The sequence below is a fragment of the Hesperophylax consimilis genome, chromosome 1 (genome assembly GCF_061612785.1).
Source record: "Hesperophylax consimilis isolate HC1 chromosome 1, BYU_Hcon_1.0, whole genome shotgun sequence".
Lineage (NCBI taxonomy): Eukaryota > Metazoa > Arthropoda > Insecta > Trichoptera > Limnephilidae > Hesperophylax > Hesperophylax consimilis.
In genome coordinates, this window is record NC_142836.1 from 30,041,476 (window position 1) to 30,060,518 (window position 19,043).

The window sequence follows — 19,043 nt, forward strand, 5'->3', positions numbered from 1 at the left end:
AACATCGCCATCTGTTGGACGTAAAAGCAACACACGCTATTGTTTCTCTATCTGCACAGGCAGACTAAGTCACAGCAACTCGTGGCGGGGTACAGCTGGTAATATAATATACGGTCAGGCGGGGAAGTGCGGTAGATAAATAAACGAGTTGAGTTCAATTACCAATAAGTAGCGAATTCAATATGTTTTCGAAAAATAAATGGTTTATAACAAAATTTCATATTTTTATACGTATTTTATTACGTATTAGCACGGGAACAATAAGAACATTGAAAACTAATGTAACCTGGAACGTTACGGCGAGACTCAAGCCGTTGTACTGGACATTTACAAGGGTTTCCTCTTGGGGTAAGAATGACCTAGACGAATTTAATATTTCAAAGACCCAAACATGACTGATTATGCCTAAAAGGGCTCGAAATGACAATCTAGTCTCCTTCAATCGAAGCAACTTCTCAACATGCCTTCCATTGATATGCTTGAAGTAACTCTATGTGACCTGGGACCCAATTTTCATTTCAGTAGACAATCAAATCGGGTACAGGGGCTCCAAGTTAGCCTCGCATAAGTTGGGCGTACAGTACAGGGTCCGCAGATACTTTAATAGCACACAACTGCTGACCCTATACAAATCGCAAGTAGGTACGCCCCACTGTTGAATTTGGCAGTCATCTCTGGTCTGGAGTCCCAAAATACTGTTTTTTTCCTTTACTCTGCGGAAAAACGGGCGGTCCGTTTGATAGAATCTCTAATCAGTAAGCGGATTGCTATCTTTAGAGCACAGGCGTCAGTAGGTATGCTGTCCTTGTTCTACAGGCTGGTATTACAATGCTCCGAGAAGATGGAGAAGATGCTTTGAGAAACTAGTGGCATTGATCCCTGCGGCATCGGTGCATAGTCGGGAAACACGTTGTCGCATATGAACGAGTCGTTCTTACGAATCGTCCATGAGTTAAAAAACTCGGCTATGCAAAAATATGCTGGCCTCTGTATTTTTTCCTTCAACATGGGTCATGAAGAGTTTCACTCCTTCCTCTCCTCAAAAAGACTCCCTGACATCTGGAATAAACAAGAACAAATAATTAACTTCATAGATTAGAATAAATTGGATAATGTATTATGGTCCAGACACGTTTAGTGAAAGGACGGACGGACAGACGATTACGATGTAACTCTTCAGAAGATGGACGGGGTCGTGTACGTCCTGCAAAAACTTGCAAAGATCATGTGGAAAAATATTGAAATTTTTAGATTTTACAACTAACATCAAACGGGTGCTTGAAAAGTTGGAAAGAAATTTCAAGGGGATTATTATAAATGAATTAAAAAAATATGAACATCAACATTTTGTAAATAAATATTACAAAGTACTTGCCGTTGAATTTTTCATGCGGTCAACATTATTGTGAACTATAGATTAGAGTAGAGAGCGTAGATAACTACCGTTTCCGTTATGACTTCGATCTTTTTCTCAGCAAGTCGCGGTAGTCGCAAGACGTGCTGGAAGTGCGGAGAATTTATCAATTAAAATGTCCGAAACTCTTCAACTTAGAGGCAAGCTAACCGGCCACAATGGTTGGGTTACGCAAATTGCTACAAATCCCAAGTATCCGGATATGATCTTGTCTGCTTCTCGAGGTATGTACTGCTCAACTTTATTCTGATTTATTCGTGTTTTTTTAATCCATGCAATCGTCATATTTGCAAGACATTTTTCGAAGATGTTTTGCATCATCTATCGTTATTTGAGATTGTAATTGGACGTTGTTAACTTCTTTGGCGAATATAATTATACGCAATGATGATAAACAAACTTAACCACGTGACAGCTATGAGCGGTTAGCGGATATGGGACTGATACTCTACCAGTCAAATCTAGGTTTTGTTTCCATATGTTGCACTCCTACAGAGCCTGTCTTTTCTTTTCAGATAAGACTTTGATCGTCTGGAAACTTACAAGGAACGACGTGAACTACGGAGTCCCCAGCAAGAGGTTGTACGGTCACTCTCACTTCATCTCAGACGTGGTCCTCTCCAGCGATGGAAACTACGCTCTCTCTGGATCCTGGGACAAGACCCTCCGCCTGTGGGACTTGGGCGCGTGTAAAACAGCTCGCCGTTTCGAAGACCACACCAAGGTCGGCAAAACTTTTCACTCTGGAAAAAATAGCGCCTATCCGAGGCAGAAGAATTTAGTTTTTTTGCGCTCTTCGTACTGTTTGAATCATCGCGCCTAATAATAAATTCAGGGCAAAGTGTAGTAAGAAGTGACAAGTTTGTTTTGTCGCCCATGCGGGGCAGAAGAGAATGACTCGATATCCTAAGATTTGCATCCTGGATGAATCTAGCTACAATATTCTGTAAGTAGCGACGTAGACTAGCCATACTGATGATTTTAACATTCACTGGTTGCCTTTCTACACATACGGTCTATAATTATCTCTTCATGTTATATTCCTAACCCTCATCTCTATCAAAATGCAGCCAACAACTTTCTACTGTACTTTCTACCCCTGACTAATTTTTTTTTGTCTATGTAGGATGTCCTGTCTGTGGCCTTCTCTGCTGACAACCGTCAGATTGTGTCAGGATCCCGAGACAAGACAATCAAGCTGTGGAACACACTGGCCGAATGCAAGTTCACCATCCAGGAGGAGGGACACAGTGACTGGGTGTCGTGTGTGAGGTTCTCCCCCAACCACACCAACCCCATCATTGTTTCTGCTGGTTGGGATAGGGCTGTCAAGGTTAGTACCCAAAATTTAAATTGTGAATAGATGCATACACCAATATAGATTGAGTAGACGATTTCATTTTCATGAAAAATACATGAGTGTTGCACACTTCATCTCTACTTTCTATTCACCAAAATCTAAGAAAAATTTTTTTTTGTGAATTTTGTCTAGATTTCACTTTATATTTTATTATATGATTATAATATTTTGCCTGTTTTTTTTTTTCAATAGGTCTGGAACTTGACCAACTGCAAGTTGAAGATCAACCACATTGGCCACACTGGATACCTTAACACTGTGACAGTTTCTCCCGATGGCTCCCTGTGCGCCTCCGGAGGCAAGGACTGCAAGGCAATGCTGTGGGACCTGAATGAAGGCAAGCACCTTCACACCCTGGACCACAACGACATCATCACTGCCCTCTGCTTCTCCCCCAACCGTTACTGGCTGTGCGCTGCTTTTGGACCTTCCATCAAGATTTGGGTATGTACATGACGTGGTCTTATCTCAAACACAATATGTAAACCCTTCCATCAAGTTGTGAAGAGACTACATTTTGGTATGATCTAATTTGTTATTTCTGTTGATTACAGGATCTGGAAAGCAAGGAGATGGTTGATGAGCTCCGCCCTGAGCTGGTGTCCCAGTCTTCCAAGGCAGTCCCCATCCAGTGTCTGTCCCTGGCATGGTCCACTGATGGCCAAACCCTGTTTGCTGGTTACAGTGACAACACCATCCGAGTCTGGCAGGTGTCAGTCTCAGCGCGATAAACTTTGATGGCTGATAAAATTTATTTTACATTTTATTAATGTAACCTTTGGAATGAAATAAAATCTTATTCCTCAAATCTATTTATTTTTATTTTTAAGTTGTCTAAATAAAGCTGTGATATCCTACTGCTTTATTCATTTTTAATCCAAAGATGGAGTCTCCTGTTTATAGATAGATGCCTTTTGATATAATCCCTCATTTCAAGAGATAATCTTAAGACGGGTTGTTTCGGAGAATTTGAACAATTCATCAAATTTCAAGTTCTGTGAAAGATTTTTTCAAGTTCTGTCTAATTTCAGTTTTGTCAAGCAACTAGCCTACAATGATATAATAACAACTTGAATAGGACTATTACAGAACCCGAAAATGAACGTTGAAATTTGATGAATTGTTCAAATTCTCCGAAACACCCGTCCTTAGTCAAAAATATTTTCACAGCATTATAAATGGCAGACAAATGAAAATTTCCATTTGTTTATCTTTTCTGAACAAATAAAACAGCAGCTATCTAGTTCGGATTTCTTGTAGTTCACGATTCAGTGACACCTGAAAGAAAGGCTAATAGCGCTCTTGAGATTGTTTCACTCAAATGGTGCTTTATAAATTGTCCAGTTTATTTGAGGGTAAAGGAGAATATTATGGTACAAGTCAGGAACGCCCGAGGAAGAGGCACGTACATCACCAATACCTCCTAGATCTCCAGTGCTTGTTAGTACTGCGTTCACACGAGGACAGTACTATTATACTCTTAAATAAACCACTCACTAAATTGTTTTGTCCCAGCTCTGGACCTACGAGAGTGGTATATCAATGAGACCACTTGTGGACAGTAGTTTGGAAGACAGGACAATGAACCAAACCACAGGTCCCAGAGGCCCGGCCGCGTTTTGACAAGACAGTAGGACAATAGCCAGTCGAAAAAAGAAATGCTACAACACTGGTTCACAAAATAGTACAGGGCTTTAGTACTTTAATATACAGGGTATTTAGGGCTTTAATATACAGGGTTTTAATAGTAATGCAACGAATTGCAGGCGGCGGACGCTCGTCGGGCGCGTTCCCTTCGGGCCCGCGAGCGTATTTCCTTTTTCGTGTTTAATAGGAGGCAGTACGGCAGCACTGCCTTTAAACACGCACGTGTTTGTTCTTGTTACGCTTATTCTCTTTCTAAACCCTAGTATGCCTCCTGTTGAACATGAAAAAGGAAATACGCGGCCATCGGCGCTCCGGTGCAAGTTTGTTCACAACTCATTGATAACGAAGGAAGCGGACAGGACTCATTGTTCAAGACAGAAAAGAGAAATAAGCAGTGTTTCTGTAATAGTTAACAAAGCACGCGCCCGACGCACATACACAAGCTATCCAGACGCCCGCTCACGGGCGCTCATCGGGAAGCCCTTGTTATAACTAGTGACTAGTCCCTAGATCAGGGCCGGCCCTGAGCCATACGGCGCTTGGCGCGAGTAAACTTTTGACGCTCCTTGACGAATCTAGTGGATGCCTAGGTAGGTAATCACTGTAATCAATAATATTCGGATGCTTTGTATTATTTTATAGCGCCGTTTTTATGAAAAATAATCTCAAGGGTGATGTATTAGGACTGTTAGGTATTAACAGCGCTTTGATAAATGGCACCCGGAGCGGACTGCTCCAATTGCGCCCGCATAGGGCTGGCCCTGCCCTGAATGTGAGTTTTGCAGTCTCTCCGGTCTATCCTCTCTGCCCACCCCTGCGAGAAACTGTTTGGACAACTATGATTCTGACACAGGTACACAAATTTTCTAGCGCAGTTAGGGGCGTCGCTACTGTAGATGTATATCTTATTGGCTGTAGAAATAATGTGTAAACATAGGAATGTGTAAACATAGGAATGTACTGAAACAAGCCGTTCTGGTGATTTTATTTAGTTCTTTTGGTGACACTATAAGGCTCTCCGAAACGTTACCTAAACCAGAAAGTGTAATGCAAAATTTACAAAAAAAACATTTATTTTGTAAATCGAAGGGCGTCAAAGAATGGAGGAAAGAAATAGCGGAATATATTATTAGTGTAGTCAGCACAAACGAGAATAGGGGATGGTCAGTACAAATTTTACTAATTTGGGGAAATTTACTGACGTCACTACATTCTGGGGAAATGAGTGGAATCCCATACTTCGAATATCGTATAAATATTTTTATTTTCACGGTGAACTTTAAAGCTCCGTTAGTGATTCAATATTCAATTACATCAATGGCGCTTTATGTTGATTATTTTATACACAAGGCTATCCTTTTATGTAGATATTTTAATATTTCTTTTAAACTTTTCAAAACCAGTTACTGACCTAAGACTAAAAATGATAGGTCTATTATTCAAGAATGTTGTCTCTTGTCCCCAAATTTCGCAAAATTCATACAATATTAATTGAACAATATGAATTCAGTGCCTCAGCAATATTTTATAAACTTCCCACTGATTGTTTCATTTTTTTTAATTTCCTGTTTTACCGACCAAAACAACAGTCGAAGCCGGTTTATACTACAGTGCTGCAATTGAAGATTTCTGCATTCGTATAGTACAAGTTTTGTCCACAAGATGGCTATGACTTCAAGTTCAAGCGAGAAAACGCCATCCTTTGGATTTCGGTCAATTTCGGTTAACGAAGCAAAAGGCGGTGCTGGCTCGCTCGCCATTTTTGTGTTTGTGGGTGTAATCTTCAGATTTTTCGTAAAATAGGTTTATTTTGTGATAAATAAGTGTGTGCTTCCGCTCAGTGAATAGTTAACAATACTTCTTGGATATATTCTCCCCACATAATCTTCAGGTATGGCCGAAAACATATTTTTTTAGTACTGTCGTTTCTGAAATTTAGCTATTTGACAACTGGGGTTTTTACAACATCCTCAACCGGTTAGGACTGTATTTGACGAATGAATCTGTCATACACAGTTAAATTTAAGTGTCAATAACAATATTTGGTGCATTTTACACTCATAGTAGGCGTATTTACTTCGTTTATTCCATCAATTTGTCCACTTCCTCTGGTCACATAAAGGCGTTTACCCCATACCCTTTTGACTGTTAGTTAATCTTATCATTTTGTAAATATCTCTATGAATTGCTATCAACATTGTTAAACGTCATCAGTCCTGCAAAAACCGTCTTCTGATATCCAGTGTGGTCCAAAAATATAAATAATCCGTTCCCTTTTTCTGTTTAGTCTATTGGAACATGTAATTCTAACCTATCGAGTGTTTAGATTTGTTTCTGATGCACTCTTCTGGCTGTCAAGAAGAATTTTTTTTCCATGAATCATGCAAGGCACAGAATGTGATTTCATTACACTTAAACATTTTATATTATTGTGTTCTGCCAGTATATTTACAATCGATCAAATTAATTTTGTTTATTATCAAACACCTTTCATGCATTTACATTCAAATCAAAACAATAAATCCAATGACGTTACAATATATATGCTGAATAAAACAGTGCCCTTGAGTTTATATTTCACAAATTATTATCCGATTTGTTACAATTGTCAATTACATAATTAATAATTTAAATACGTTTAACCACGTTAAATAATATTTTACTAAACATAATAACGTAGTGCTCAAAAAGAGTAGTAAAAATAAATATATAATATTGTTGGTGTTAATTAATTTGCTACATGTGACCGAAACTAACTGCGCAAACTTTGCTTTTGCTGATTTAACGGGTAATCAATTTGTTGTTCTAGAGGTTTTTGATACGATGATGATTAACATTAATAACGTCCTATTATACAAGTCATATTGTCATGCCCAACATGTTAAACAATATATTACCATCTCACCAATGTTCAATATCAATTCAATCGAAATGACTCAAAGGCACTCTAATAAGGAGGGTTTGCTCGACGCTCACATTTTAATGAATTCTGATGAACGTATTACTAAAATCATTAATGTTTTTAGAGGGATCCCTACGGATGTAAGGTACTTATATTCAAGATGAATAAAAACGTGCCTTACTTGCCGTTCAAATATTTCATGTAAAACGATTTGAAAATTGTATAAATTGTTTTTCAACTATAAAATTTGCGGTAAGCACCAGATTTTATTTTTCTATACGATGAATTAGTATCTTCCCGAGGAATCCCTCTATAAACATTTGAGATTTTAGTAATACGTTCATCAGAAATAATTAAAATTAACCCCACCGAAAGATAGATTTTCTAGGTCTGTCAGGGCAAAGTCGACCGTAGATCCGTCCATTACGCTGGGCTGCGCGCTGAATATTGTTTTACACATCTTCATCAGTTGTGTCGTTAAGATACCCACTTTAGCGCCCTTGAGGTGATTTTGCACAAAAACGGATATATACAAATCGTAATAATATTGTTATTATTTATTTTAGATGTTTGATAGGACAAATTCAACCGCAGGTCTGTCCAATACACCAGGGTCTCGCGTCGCTTTTTTTTGTGCACGGCTGCTTCCCTTACGTCATTAGGATTCTGGCTTTGTTTTAGGGTATTGTCTCGCCTTAATTATTGATCTATTTGATTTATAGCCTATTGATGTGTTTTTCTTTGAACAATCTGGTCCTGGATTCGAGTCCTAGATGTGGCCGTATCATTTTCTGATTTTTGTCTTTAATAATTAAATAATATCAATGTTGCATAATTTTTTTAAGGTGATGGCGTGGTATACCGTCATGACACAGAGATAAATGTTATTAACACAACATAACTCAAATAAATATATTTGGCCAAAACAGTATAAAATTAATATAATAAAAACATAATGTCACATCCTCTGCATACCACTACACCATTGAATTGTTATGTTATGTACACAACATTCAGATATACTCTATGATAATAGAATCTTAATATATATAACATATCTCTATAACACAAGACTATGGCCTAGGTGTCGAATTTGAATAATTTTGAATGAAATATGTTACAGCTGTTATTAAAAATGGGACATGTGTCGAAAACTGTGCATAGAATATGAGCAATGTGACGAAATCGCATCAAAATACGATTTTCTGTTATAAAATAATGAATATTTCCAATAAATATTAACTAATATTGAATAAAATATATTTTTCCTACTTTGTTCATAAATAGAAGTGTTATATTTACTTTTTTAAAACAGTTTTATCGATTTTCTCGGAATTATTGAATATATTGTTATTATTATTATTTTTAAATGTAACAAACATAAATTTTATTTAGACATGTGCGTCAACTTATAACTTTTGTTTCTTTCCCGACGTTGTTTGAGTGGCTGATGTCTTTATTCATGTTATGAATCCTGTTTTAATTTTTTTACTTTGTTATATGCGAAAGAGTGCAAAATAAAGTGTTTATAGGCAAAAGAGTGCAAAATTCGCCCTTCTTCCTATTGGACTAATATTATCATATAAAATATTATTTGTTACATTTGGAAGCTTCTATTTTGTATTTAATTAAAAAAGAAATCTAATATTTGCAAGGTTTACATATTATAATTTGACGATCTTCATCGTAGAGTACTAAGGATCCTTGGCTCTGGGATTTTGGCAGATAAAATTCGTACGTTGTACTTTTTTTTTACAAATGGAATTCAAGTATAAAAAACACCCTTAGACTTGTGAAAATATGCTTTTTTTCTTCTTCAATGTTTCTGGCTTTTATCCTTTCTGGGTGTTATGTACCATCATTTCGATTTATGGAGAGAAGGAAGGCGAATTTATATTTTAATTTTGTTTTGATAAAATAAATTTAAGGAATGCTGTAAAAACCTATGTGTAGTTAAGCACATGTTCCATGGTGTACCGGACGTACCTCCACCGACTTAAATTAATTTTAATAAATCTGAATTTACGCAGAGGCAGTTCCTTTACAAACTCACCTCTGCGCATATTCGAATTTAGGCAACAAAATTCTCTCTATAAAAATCTGTAATCTTATCTGCACTTGTGTAAAACTATAAATCTTATCTGCTGATTAATAAATAAAACCACGGGGTCAAGCAGTCATCATTATAGACAAAAAACAAAGGCTTGACCCCCCAACACCCTCTTATAAATTAAATACCTATCATCTGTACAAAACATGGAAGATTTGCATGAAATTTTGAAATTGTGCAAACGCAGTTTCCTTTACAAAACTTGCCGTTTGCACAAAATTGAATATTGTGCAAAGCTTCCCCTTTTAAATACCAGCTCCCTTTAATTAAATTTGCATGAAAATTTTAAATTGTGCAAACGCAGTTTCCTTTACAAAACTTGCCGTTTGCACAAAATTGAATATTGTGCAAAGCTTCCCCTTTAAATATATGTTTTCTCTCTTTAAAATGTAAATTTGCACAAATTAAATATTGTGCAAAGCTGCCTTGTAAAAAATATTTTCTCTCTGTAATATGTGCAAACTCACAAAATGCAATTGAATAAAAATGATCCGGGCAAAGTGGTTTGAAGAACAGTCAGGACCTAGTCAAAATCGTCCCCTTCCAAGTTACGCAACAGCGGCGCTCTCTCCTGTGACAAATTCCGGGAACCCAAAAATAATTCTCGGAATTTGTCGCTAACAAAGGGAGAGCTAGGCCCGTTGGTCCTTTAAAAGGCGGAAAACTTGTGCAATTCGGCAGAGAGCCAGCAACGATCGGACCATCAACATCTCTCCTGGACTGCCCCTGACTGCCTTCTTCAAGCCTCTCCTGCCCTGGACCTTCACTGCAACCTGGCCTTCTCCTTTCACCCGGCTCCCTGGTGCTCATCAAGAAGAAAACATTTTCACAATAGTCGAAGCGTCCCTAGTCAGGGCGCAGGTTCCCCCCTACCTTCCTCCCCCCTGCCTTATACCTTTCTCCCACATTTTCCCCATTTCTCCCTTTTCCCTATATTTTCCCCACTTTTCCCACACTTTTCCCCATTTTTCCCTATCCTAATTTTTCCCCATTTTTAACCACATTTTTCCCCATTTTGCCTTTTCCCCATATTTTTCCCCATTTTTTCAACATTCTCCCTACTTTTTCCCGACCTTCCCTTCCAAGGCGTCGAAGCGGCCAGCCGGCCACTCCCGCTATATCGTCTGTGCGGCCGGCCTTACAGTGCCGTCCCGTACACATGGTGAAAAGTATTTTCGGTATAACGCTGGTGAGAGTTTACGATTCAGAATCGAAATACGAGTAGATACATTCGGTAACCATTTCTGAACAATCGAACACTTCCGGTCCACTTCCTCTTCACTTCCTTGATTCTCACAACATTTCATAAATTTAAGATTCCATACTTCCATTGGCTCTGGGCAGTTGGTCATTTCGTGCAGGTACGGATTGTGGGATATCACAAAAAAAAAGATAACATCAATTTTGTTTAAAAAAAATTCAAAACCTTTTTTGATCTCAAAAACACTAGGCGTTTGTAATTAATGAATATTGAAACGATGCATACTTATATTCATATTTGATGAAAATGATGGAGATGATACAAAAAAAAAAGATTAGGCTGCGACCGAGACTAGAACTCTGAACCTCTAAAGGAAGTTTATTCTTAAATTCTAAGGACGGGTTGTTTCACAGAATTTGAACAATTCGTAAAATTTCAAAGTTGATTTTCACGATCTGTGAAGGTTCTATTCAAGTTCTGTTCTTATATCATTATTGGCCAGTTATTTCACAAAACTGAAATAATAACAGAACTTAAATAGTACCTTCACAGAAGTTGTAAATCAACTTTTTTGTAAATTTTATGAATTGTTTAAATTCTGTGAAATAACCCGTCCTAAATGTTCATGTTTATACTATTGTTGCTCGCCCTTTAGCATTTGGCACAAAGACCTTGCCACTCGTTGTAAAATAACAAGAAAACATTATTATGATTACCAAATATCGTCTATAACTGGACTCATCGCGTGATCGCTTCAATAATTCTATTTGAGAAATATGAGGAAACATAGTTGCGTGTTTACAGTCTTTATTATATTGAAATGTCTGCTAAGACCCCCGAAGTCGGCCCCCCAATGTCTTCTATTATTTCACGAAATACATATCATTTTAGCACGAGGCTTCCTCGAGGGAAATGAATGACTGAATAGTCCTTTGCTCATATTAACCTTACCGCTATAGGATAATACATTCTCTATAATTAATTCTGCCCCAAAGTAATTGGTGGTGTATTTACGCTGAGCCAAACCACGAACACAATAAAGCTTTCAGTGATATTATGGAAAGTGGAAACCCTCCTTGTGATAACGCGGATCTCAGGTAAACATTTGGGTACAGCTTGATACTTATCTATGGAGGCGATTAAAACCCTCAGAGTGGCCGATACTCCCAGTATCGCTTTTGTGAAAAACTGCCATTCAGAATCGAAACGTCGCTTGAAATGGCTTTAGCCGTGTTTGGCCTTCCTCTTCTGCTTCTTTCCCACTCTCTTCTGCCTCACAACGTACACCGATTGGGGATCATAGTCCAACTTGCTCCGGTAGTAGGGAGCGGTTGGGACTCATGTACGGTATTTACTTAAAAACAGAAATAACGAGCGAACTATTTTTTTATATCCTTTATTTGTATCTACAAATCTACATTAGCAAACCAGCCAATGTATTTCTTTCAGAATATTTTGTGCCTAGAATTAATTGGTCATTGAATACCAAACAACATTTTCCCTAAATAAGATGTACCGGATGGTGACCGGATAAATCATCACAATGATAATTCATCACATCTTTAAAAAGTTATATAAAGTCATGGAAAGTGATGAAACAAAAACTTTATTAACTGGGTTAAGTAGTTTGGTTAAAAAAAAATTCATCGTTTCTAATGACTTTATATCACTTTTTAAAAGTGTGTTGAATTGTCACTGTGTTGAGTTATCATGGAACCGTACCTGATAGCTCCGTTGATTTTTCTGCATGAAAGGGAGGTCACAACGAAGTTCTCAGTGGTATGGCCATTTTTTTTACATTGTAAAATTAATTTATGATTATTTTTTTATCAGTAAATACTATCTAGTTCAAATAAACTGAAGTTATTGGATTATTATTTTATTTTTTAACATAAACGCAGGAGCTCTGAGGAAAATGGTTCCCCTCTGGGCCTATCTTATCTTGGGAGACGCTGTGTGAAGGGTCATTTTAAAGAAAAGAAAAAGAGGAAGTTCGGGAAAGGAAAAAGTTCGAGGGGTGGTTAGGTTTCTGGGTAAGTGTGTCCAGGAGTGACGGACGTGTGAATCCACCATTCCCACTGCGGTGTAAGGCGATAGGCCGAGAGAGTCTGGATGGAGAGGTCAAAGGGTCTCAACCGGCCTCTTCTGATTCGGCCAGCCATGCTGGACAAACCTCACCTCATGAACCCGGGCACCGAACTATTTGGGGAGACCTACGATAGAGGTGTTGATCCAATGAAAGATTTCCAGGCAGTGGTACTTAAACCCGCCTCCCAAATTCGGAATTGGAATTGACTACTTTATTCACATTTCATTCCAACCAGTTGTGTTTGAGTTAAAATGATTATGTAATATGTATGCACATTGCGGGCTCCGACCGTCTTCACCAAAGTTATGCACAATAATATGATCGCGATTACGTATAATCACTTCTCGAGAATAATTCTCATTTCTCATAAGTAGGTAGTTATTTTCCAGCGTGCTAAAAATTAGTTCGCGCGAAATGAATAAACGCACGGTGGCTGCCTGCTGCCTTATAATGCGGCACAGTCACGTCTCTGCACTACAAACGATGCAGTATTAATATGAATAATATAGTAAATTGCATGATATGCTCTCCTAATCTACAATAACACTCGCCTTGTGATGATCATACAATGCAGAATATGTATTAAATATATTATGATGGAATATTCATTGAAGTAAGGTTTAGGCCGGGGGCTAGGCGACTATGATTAATGCTTAGGTTACGTTTACGACCATCCCAATGACCAACCGGCGTCTTAGGCCAATACCTCCTAGAACAACTAGGAGGTATTGCTTAGGCCCGGTTGTCTATACCCCCGACATTTCTTGACGCTTTCGTAACCGACTGTCAAATGCAGCAATATTTGATCATCGGCCGAGAATCTGGGATTAACCGGGGCCGTTATAAAGTGGCAAATGTAAAAAAAATCATTGATGGTCAATGTGACAAAGAACTTGGCAAGATATGATTGCGTGCCGCTGATACATCCGCTGGTACCTCCCCTATTTCTTCTAGAATTGATTACAATGTTCTAACGGAGCTCCAGTTCCCCGTGGCATGACCATATTTTCACGCTGGTCGCAACGCTCGGGAGACCGCTGGCTGGCAGGCCGCGCGTCGCAAGGAAAGACACTGACTGATGCAGCCAAGTCCTTGAGTACACCATTCCTATACTAATAAAAACGAACTCATGTCCTCGCTGGCCGCAGTAAGTGCCAGTGAGCCTATAGTCTTTACTTGGGTGTTTTTTGCTGCGCGGCGGAACCGCTTCGATACGCGCTCTTAGCTCTATCTTCAGGGACCCCTCATTATTATTGCTTTGATATTATGTTTGCTGAATACCTTGCATGCAGCAAACAAATACCTCCGATCCTTATAAACGATTTGTATTTTCATCCCACCTAACATACCCCTATTTTTGTTTAGAAGAACCAAGTGCACAGACAGACGCGGATAGCGACTTTATTTTATACTATTTAGAGATTTATGTTTTTGGGGTGTTGATTAAAGCACCTGAATTATACTTAATTTTATGCAAATACTTTAGTGAAACATTTATTTTTCCAAAGTTGATAGAATAGATTTTTTTCATGTTTTTTTTGGCTAAAACTCAAACTCTAACCATTATGTTGACAAAATTCGAATTCGTAATCGGCACCACCAAACTACACCAGAATTTGATTTCAAACACCCAAAGTGTTTGGCGAATAAATCGTTTAGCACTCTTATTGGTCTGTGGTCGATTTCTTATTATATTAATAATCAAGACATATCAGTGCTGCACAAATTTTCATTATGTTTCTGTAATTTAAAGAAATTACTGTACGACCAATATAACAACTTTTATCAGCATTTTGTAATGAGAGCTCTGTCTTGTATTTTTTTATCTTGTTGGTCTGATATCATACAATTAAGTAAGGTGTGTGCTTACTTTGTTATTTATTTAAACTTGACTAAGCTAAGATAAGGATCTAAATTTATGAAAATGGGTGTCTTATCAAACGGAGTAAATACTTCAGTATAGATATTTTTGCATTATGTGTATGGGCATAACGACTGATGTTAATGAATGATATTGAAAGAAGGGTAAATGCCGGTAACTCCATTAATGGAAGACTAAACGCAGTTGGCGCTAACGAAAAATTGTTCAAAGAAGCGAAGTTAGCAGTCCACAATGGAGTTCTGGTACCTACACTGATGTATGGAAGTGAGGCATGGAACTGGCAAAGAAGGGATGAAAGTAGATTGAATGCTATTGAAATGAGATCCCTCAGGCGTATGTGTGGTAAAACCATGTATGATCGTGTGAGGAATGTGGAGATCCGCAAAGAATGCAAGGCTGATGTAAGCGTAATGAGTAAGATTAAGAAAGGGACGCTTAGATGGTTTGGGCATGTAGAGCGAATGAGCGTAAGGAGGATATATGATACAAATGCGAATGGTAGCAGAAGTCGGGGACGCCCGAGGAAGACATGGCACGATCAAGTGAATCAGATACTCGAGTCGGGCCATTTCAAGAGTAAGAATAATAGAAGAGTATGTATGAATGTGAATGAGGCAAGGAGTGTGTGCCAATGGGTTGTTTGGCGGTCCGTCCTCTCTGCCTACCCCTGTGGGGAAACGGCGTGATGGTTAGTTAGTTAGTTAATGAATAATGAGAATTTAACTGAAAACCAATATCAATGCTGTCTTTCGGTTATTTCGGGATAATCGCCCCGATGGAAGGCCATCATTGAGTAACTACAGAAGCGTTGAAATGGCTTAGAAGTGTTTAGAGACCAAATCTGAATAGCCAGATATTTCCCAACTTTCGTCTTTATCCCTACCTCCTTACTTCCTTCATGGTCATATGCCTCAGATTGGGGATGCCATAGTCCCTAAGGCAACGCGAATTTTCGACTCGCGATAATCGAATAAAATTTTCAAAATATTTTGTAATTTAATAATCGATTATTTTTTGTATTTTTAATCGAATCACTAACAAAATGTATGAGCTTCTTCGTTGGACGCGCTGAAGTTCTGGGGACCATGATTAGAGTGCAGGCTGACTGTGTTGTTCCACTTGGATAATTAATTAGCCTAATAAAAATAAAAAAAGTTTAATAAATGATGCCCCAGCCAAAACAACCACCTGTTTATACACCTTCAGTACGCTCACCAAGTATCGATACCAGTCCCACCATAATAATACTCACTTGACAAGTGCTCTCTGTCAGTCAATTATTCAATTTCTCGAGTTTATTACTCAGCCTAATTACCTGCAAACATTCCATCGCTCCCGTCCTCCAGAAAGTGAATGGTAGAAGTCGGAAACGCCTTAGGAAGGCATAGCACGACCAAGTGAATCAAATACAGGGTTTTCCAATAAGAGGTGTTATTTTGAATAGCCCGCTATTTCGGTAGATGTTACTTTTGAAGCTGTCATTTTTTGACATTTGACAAGTAGAAACTACGCCATTAATAAAAATGGAACGATACACGCTTAAATTATTAAAATTCACTTGAGTGAATCAAATGCAAATCATCTTGAGTGATGAGGCCCATTTCCACATCGGTGGCTCCGTCAACAAGCAAAATTGTCTCATCTGAGGCTCGGAAAACCCAAGAGTTATTGTTGAAAAGCCTCTCTATCCTCAACGTGTGACTGTTTGGTGCGGTTTATGGTCCGGCGGAGTCATTGGACCTTACTTTTTCGAAAATGAGGCTGGAGCAACAGTTACGGTGAATGGATTGCGCTATCGAGAGATTATTAATGATTTTTATGGTCGGAATTGGATGGTATTGATCTGGACAACGTTTACTTTCAACAAGACGGCGCTACGTGCCACACAAGCAACGAAACCATTGATCTTTTACGATTGAATATCAAAATAACACCTCTTATTGGAAAACCCTGTACTTGAGTCGAGTCATGTCACGAGTCTCGAGTAAAAGAAAAGTATGTATCAGGCGATGCATGAATGTGAACGAAGCAAGTAGTGTGTGCCTGGAAACAGTTGTGAGGCGGTCTGTCCTCTTAGTTAGTCTCTATTCAATGGCAGATCTCTCGTGTTATCTTCTAATCAGAAATCGGAAGTAAAATCTGACGCCGCAAGCCCCTCATGGAAACTTGTTATCGATATTGATTCATTGAAAAGGCGTTGTTGTGCCCGCTGTCCAGTTTTGCGACAGATTTCTCTCTTACTTCCTCTCAATTCTCTCTGTCTACTTTCACCGCCTGCGAACTGCAATACTATGCTAAATCACTGGTAGCTATATACGTATTCCTTTTGTTTTTAAGCTATTCAAGCAGCGCAGCGTTGCATGTGATCGTTATCTGTTGATAAAGTTGACCACTGTAAGTTACCGACAAATCTTCATCATCCAAGATGCTTTTGTTTTGCTAGTGTTTAATTAATTATTTGTCCACCCCGCCCAGAGTGATGCCATATTTTCTGATTATTAACTCACCATAATATTATGGTTGCGAGTTATGATGTAAATTATCATCAATGTTACTATTACATCATTCTTGATTTTGATCTCTATGGCGGAGGTTTCCGATCTGTGGGTCTCGGGCTGAATTTGATGGTTGCGAAAAATGTTAACCTCCAATGAAACTAAAAAGCTGATTTGTTTACAAGCCATACCTATTATAAAAATACGAGAATACAAAATAATATATACCCTCTTTATCATCTTCATAAAGCAAGGTGGGTAACGAATTTTTGTAGTATTCAAAAATTTTATTTTAAATAACAATGTGGAGGAACCTCGTGCCTTTCTATTTTATGGCTAAAAGTAATTGCATTGCTGTGGGGTAAAACATGGGTGACTTCCATCGACCAAGTATTAAGGGGTGACAGGTTACGCTAAAAGTTCAAAGCGTTTTTATATAACTCCATATTGCTCGCCATACAATCCGATACAGACCTGTCAACTAAAAGATGATGTGTTATAAGTGTGGGCGTGGCGACGATATTCGCCGTAATAGGCTAGCCAGGCTATATTTGAAAATTCTTCGACCCCCTCTCCAACCTACGGCGGGAGAGGGGGTCAACAATTTATGGACCGCCTAATTACGCGGCTATTATCTTTCAAACTGACAGATCCCATACAAAGAAATGTTTTTCCGCGGCAGTTTCCCAATTGATCTGACCCCCCTCTCCTGAGTAAGATTACAGCGTAGTGTGTCACCCCAAATATAAAACGTATTCAATTCAGTATTAATATAGCGTAATGTGACTACGGCTTTATCTACACAATGCGTTGTCAATTTTAAAATTAACACCCGATCCAAAAATATTGGTTTAAGAAAACATTTATCAAAACGAAAGTGCACTATTCCGCAGTCGGAAAGATCGGAAGAAGCATTGCTTTTTGGCTTTTGTTGGTCTGCACGGAGAAAAGTTCCAATAAGTTCGTCCCAACAGTGAGCTTTGTGAAGATCGTCATTTTTCAAATTACACTAAATTGCGGCAGGTACAAATATTTTAGTTAGGGGCTCTCGCGGACTTTATCATTAATAATGTAATCAGCTTTATGAATGTCAAAAATATGTATATACCCTATAGATAGATAGATAAATGTAACAATTGATAAAAATGATACATTTATTTCTGACAAAAAAAATACGTCACGCAACAATTACGACAACACTTTTGCCACAAAAAAGAAAAAAGTAAGAGTTGGAGTGAAAGAACGAAAGAAACGCCTGGAAGAGGAAGAAGGAATGAAAATGACAAACCATTTCCAAGAAAACATTAAGCTGTTTTGGAAGGAAGTCAAAAGGTCCCGGTGTGGCCCTGAAACCGGAAGCATGAAAGTAATAAAATCGAAAGATGGAAAAATGTTGACGAATGAGGAAAAAATAAAAGAGAGATGGATGAAGTATTTCGAGGAAGTCTTTGAAAGCGAAGTGAGTGACAGTGATTCTAGCGGCGAATCAGATACGAACGATGATGGACTGAATGTTACCGAAATTAGCATGGATGAGATAGAAAGATCAATTAAGTGTATGAAGAATGGTAAGGCTGTCGGTTTCGACAATATTGCTGCTGAATATTTTAAAGGAGGTAGCCGTATAATTCTCACATGGTTGTGCAATCTTTTTAACCAATGTTTAAAGGAAGGTTACACGCCTTTAGATTGGAGAAGGGCAGTGATCATGCCATTATACAAAGGTAAAGGGTCACGTATGGAATGTGGGAATCATAGGGCTATTAGCCTGCTAAGTTCAGTTGGCAAGCTGTATGGTAGAATTTTGATTGAAAGGGTAAGAAAGGAAACAAAGGATAAAATATGGGATGTGCAAGGTGCTTTTATGAGTGGAAGGGGGTGCATGGACCAGATCTTCTCATTGCGTATGCTCACCGAGAAGTTTCTGGCAAAAAACCAGAAAC

The 19,043-nt window shown here is 38.3% G+C and overlaps 2 protein-coding genes across 2 annotated transcripts in view; both read left to right on the forward strand.

Annotated features, from left to right (window-relative positions):
• The first annotated feature begins 1,451 nt into the window (after positions 1 to 1,451).
• Positions 1,452 to 3,582, forward strand: Rack1 (Receptor of activated protein kinase C 1). The gene is made up of 5 exons (XM_089632146.1): positions 1,452 to 1,638; positions 1,930 to 2,138; positions 2,541 to 2,747; positions 2,967 to 3,218; positions 3,329 to 3,582. Exons 1-5 carry the CDS (start codon positions 1,530 to 1,532, stop codon positions 3,503 to 3,505), a joined length of 954 nt encoding a protein of 317 aa, XP_089488272.1. The 5' UTR covers positions 1,452 to 1,529; the 3' UTR covers positions 3,506 to 3,582.
• A 2,574-nt stretch (positions 3,583 to 6,156) lies between these two features.
• Positions 6,157 to 19,043, forward strand: part of SCAR (wiskott-Aldrich syndrome protein family member 3 SCAR) — a 42,623-nt gene continuing 29,736 nt past the window's right edge. Inside the window, exon 1 of the mRNA XM_089632157.1 lies at positions 6,157 to 6,312. The gene's annotated coding sequence lies outside the window, so the exon portion shown is untranslated. The remainder of the gene's footprint in view (positions 6,313 to 19,043) is intronic.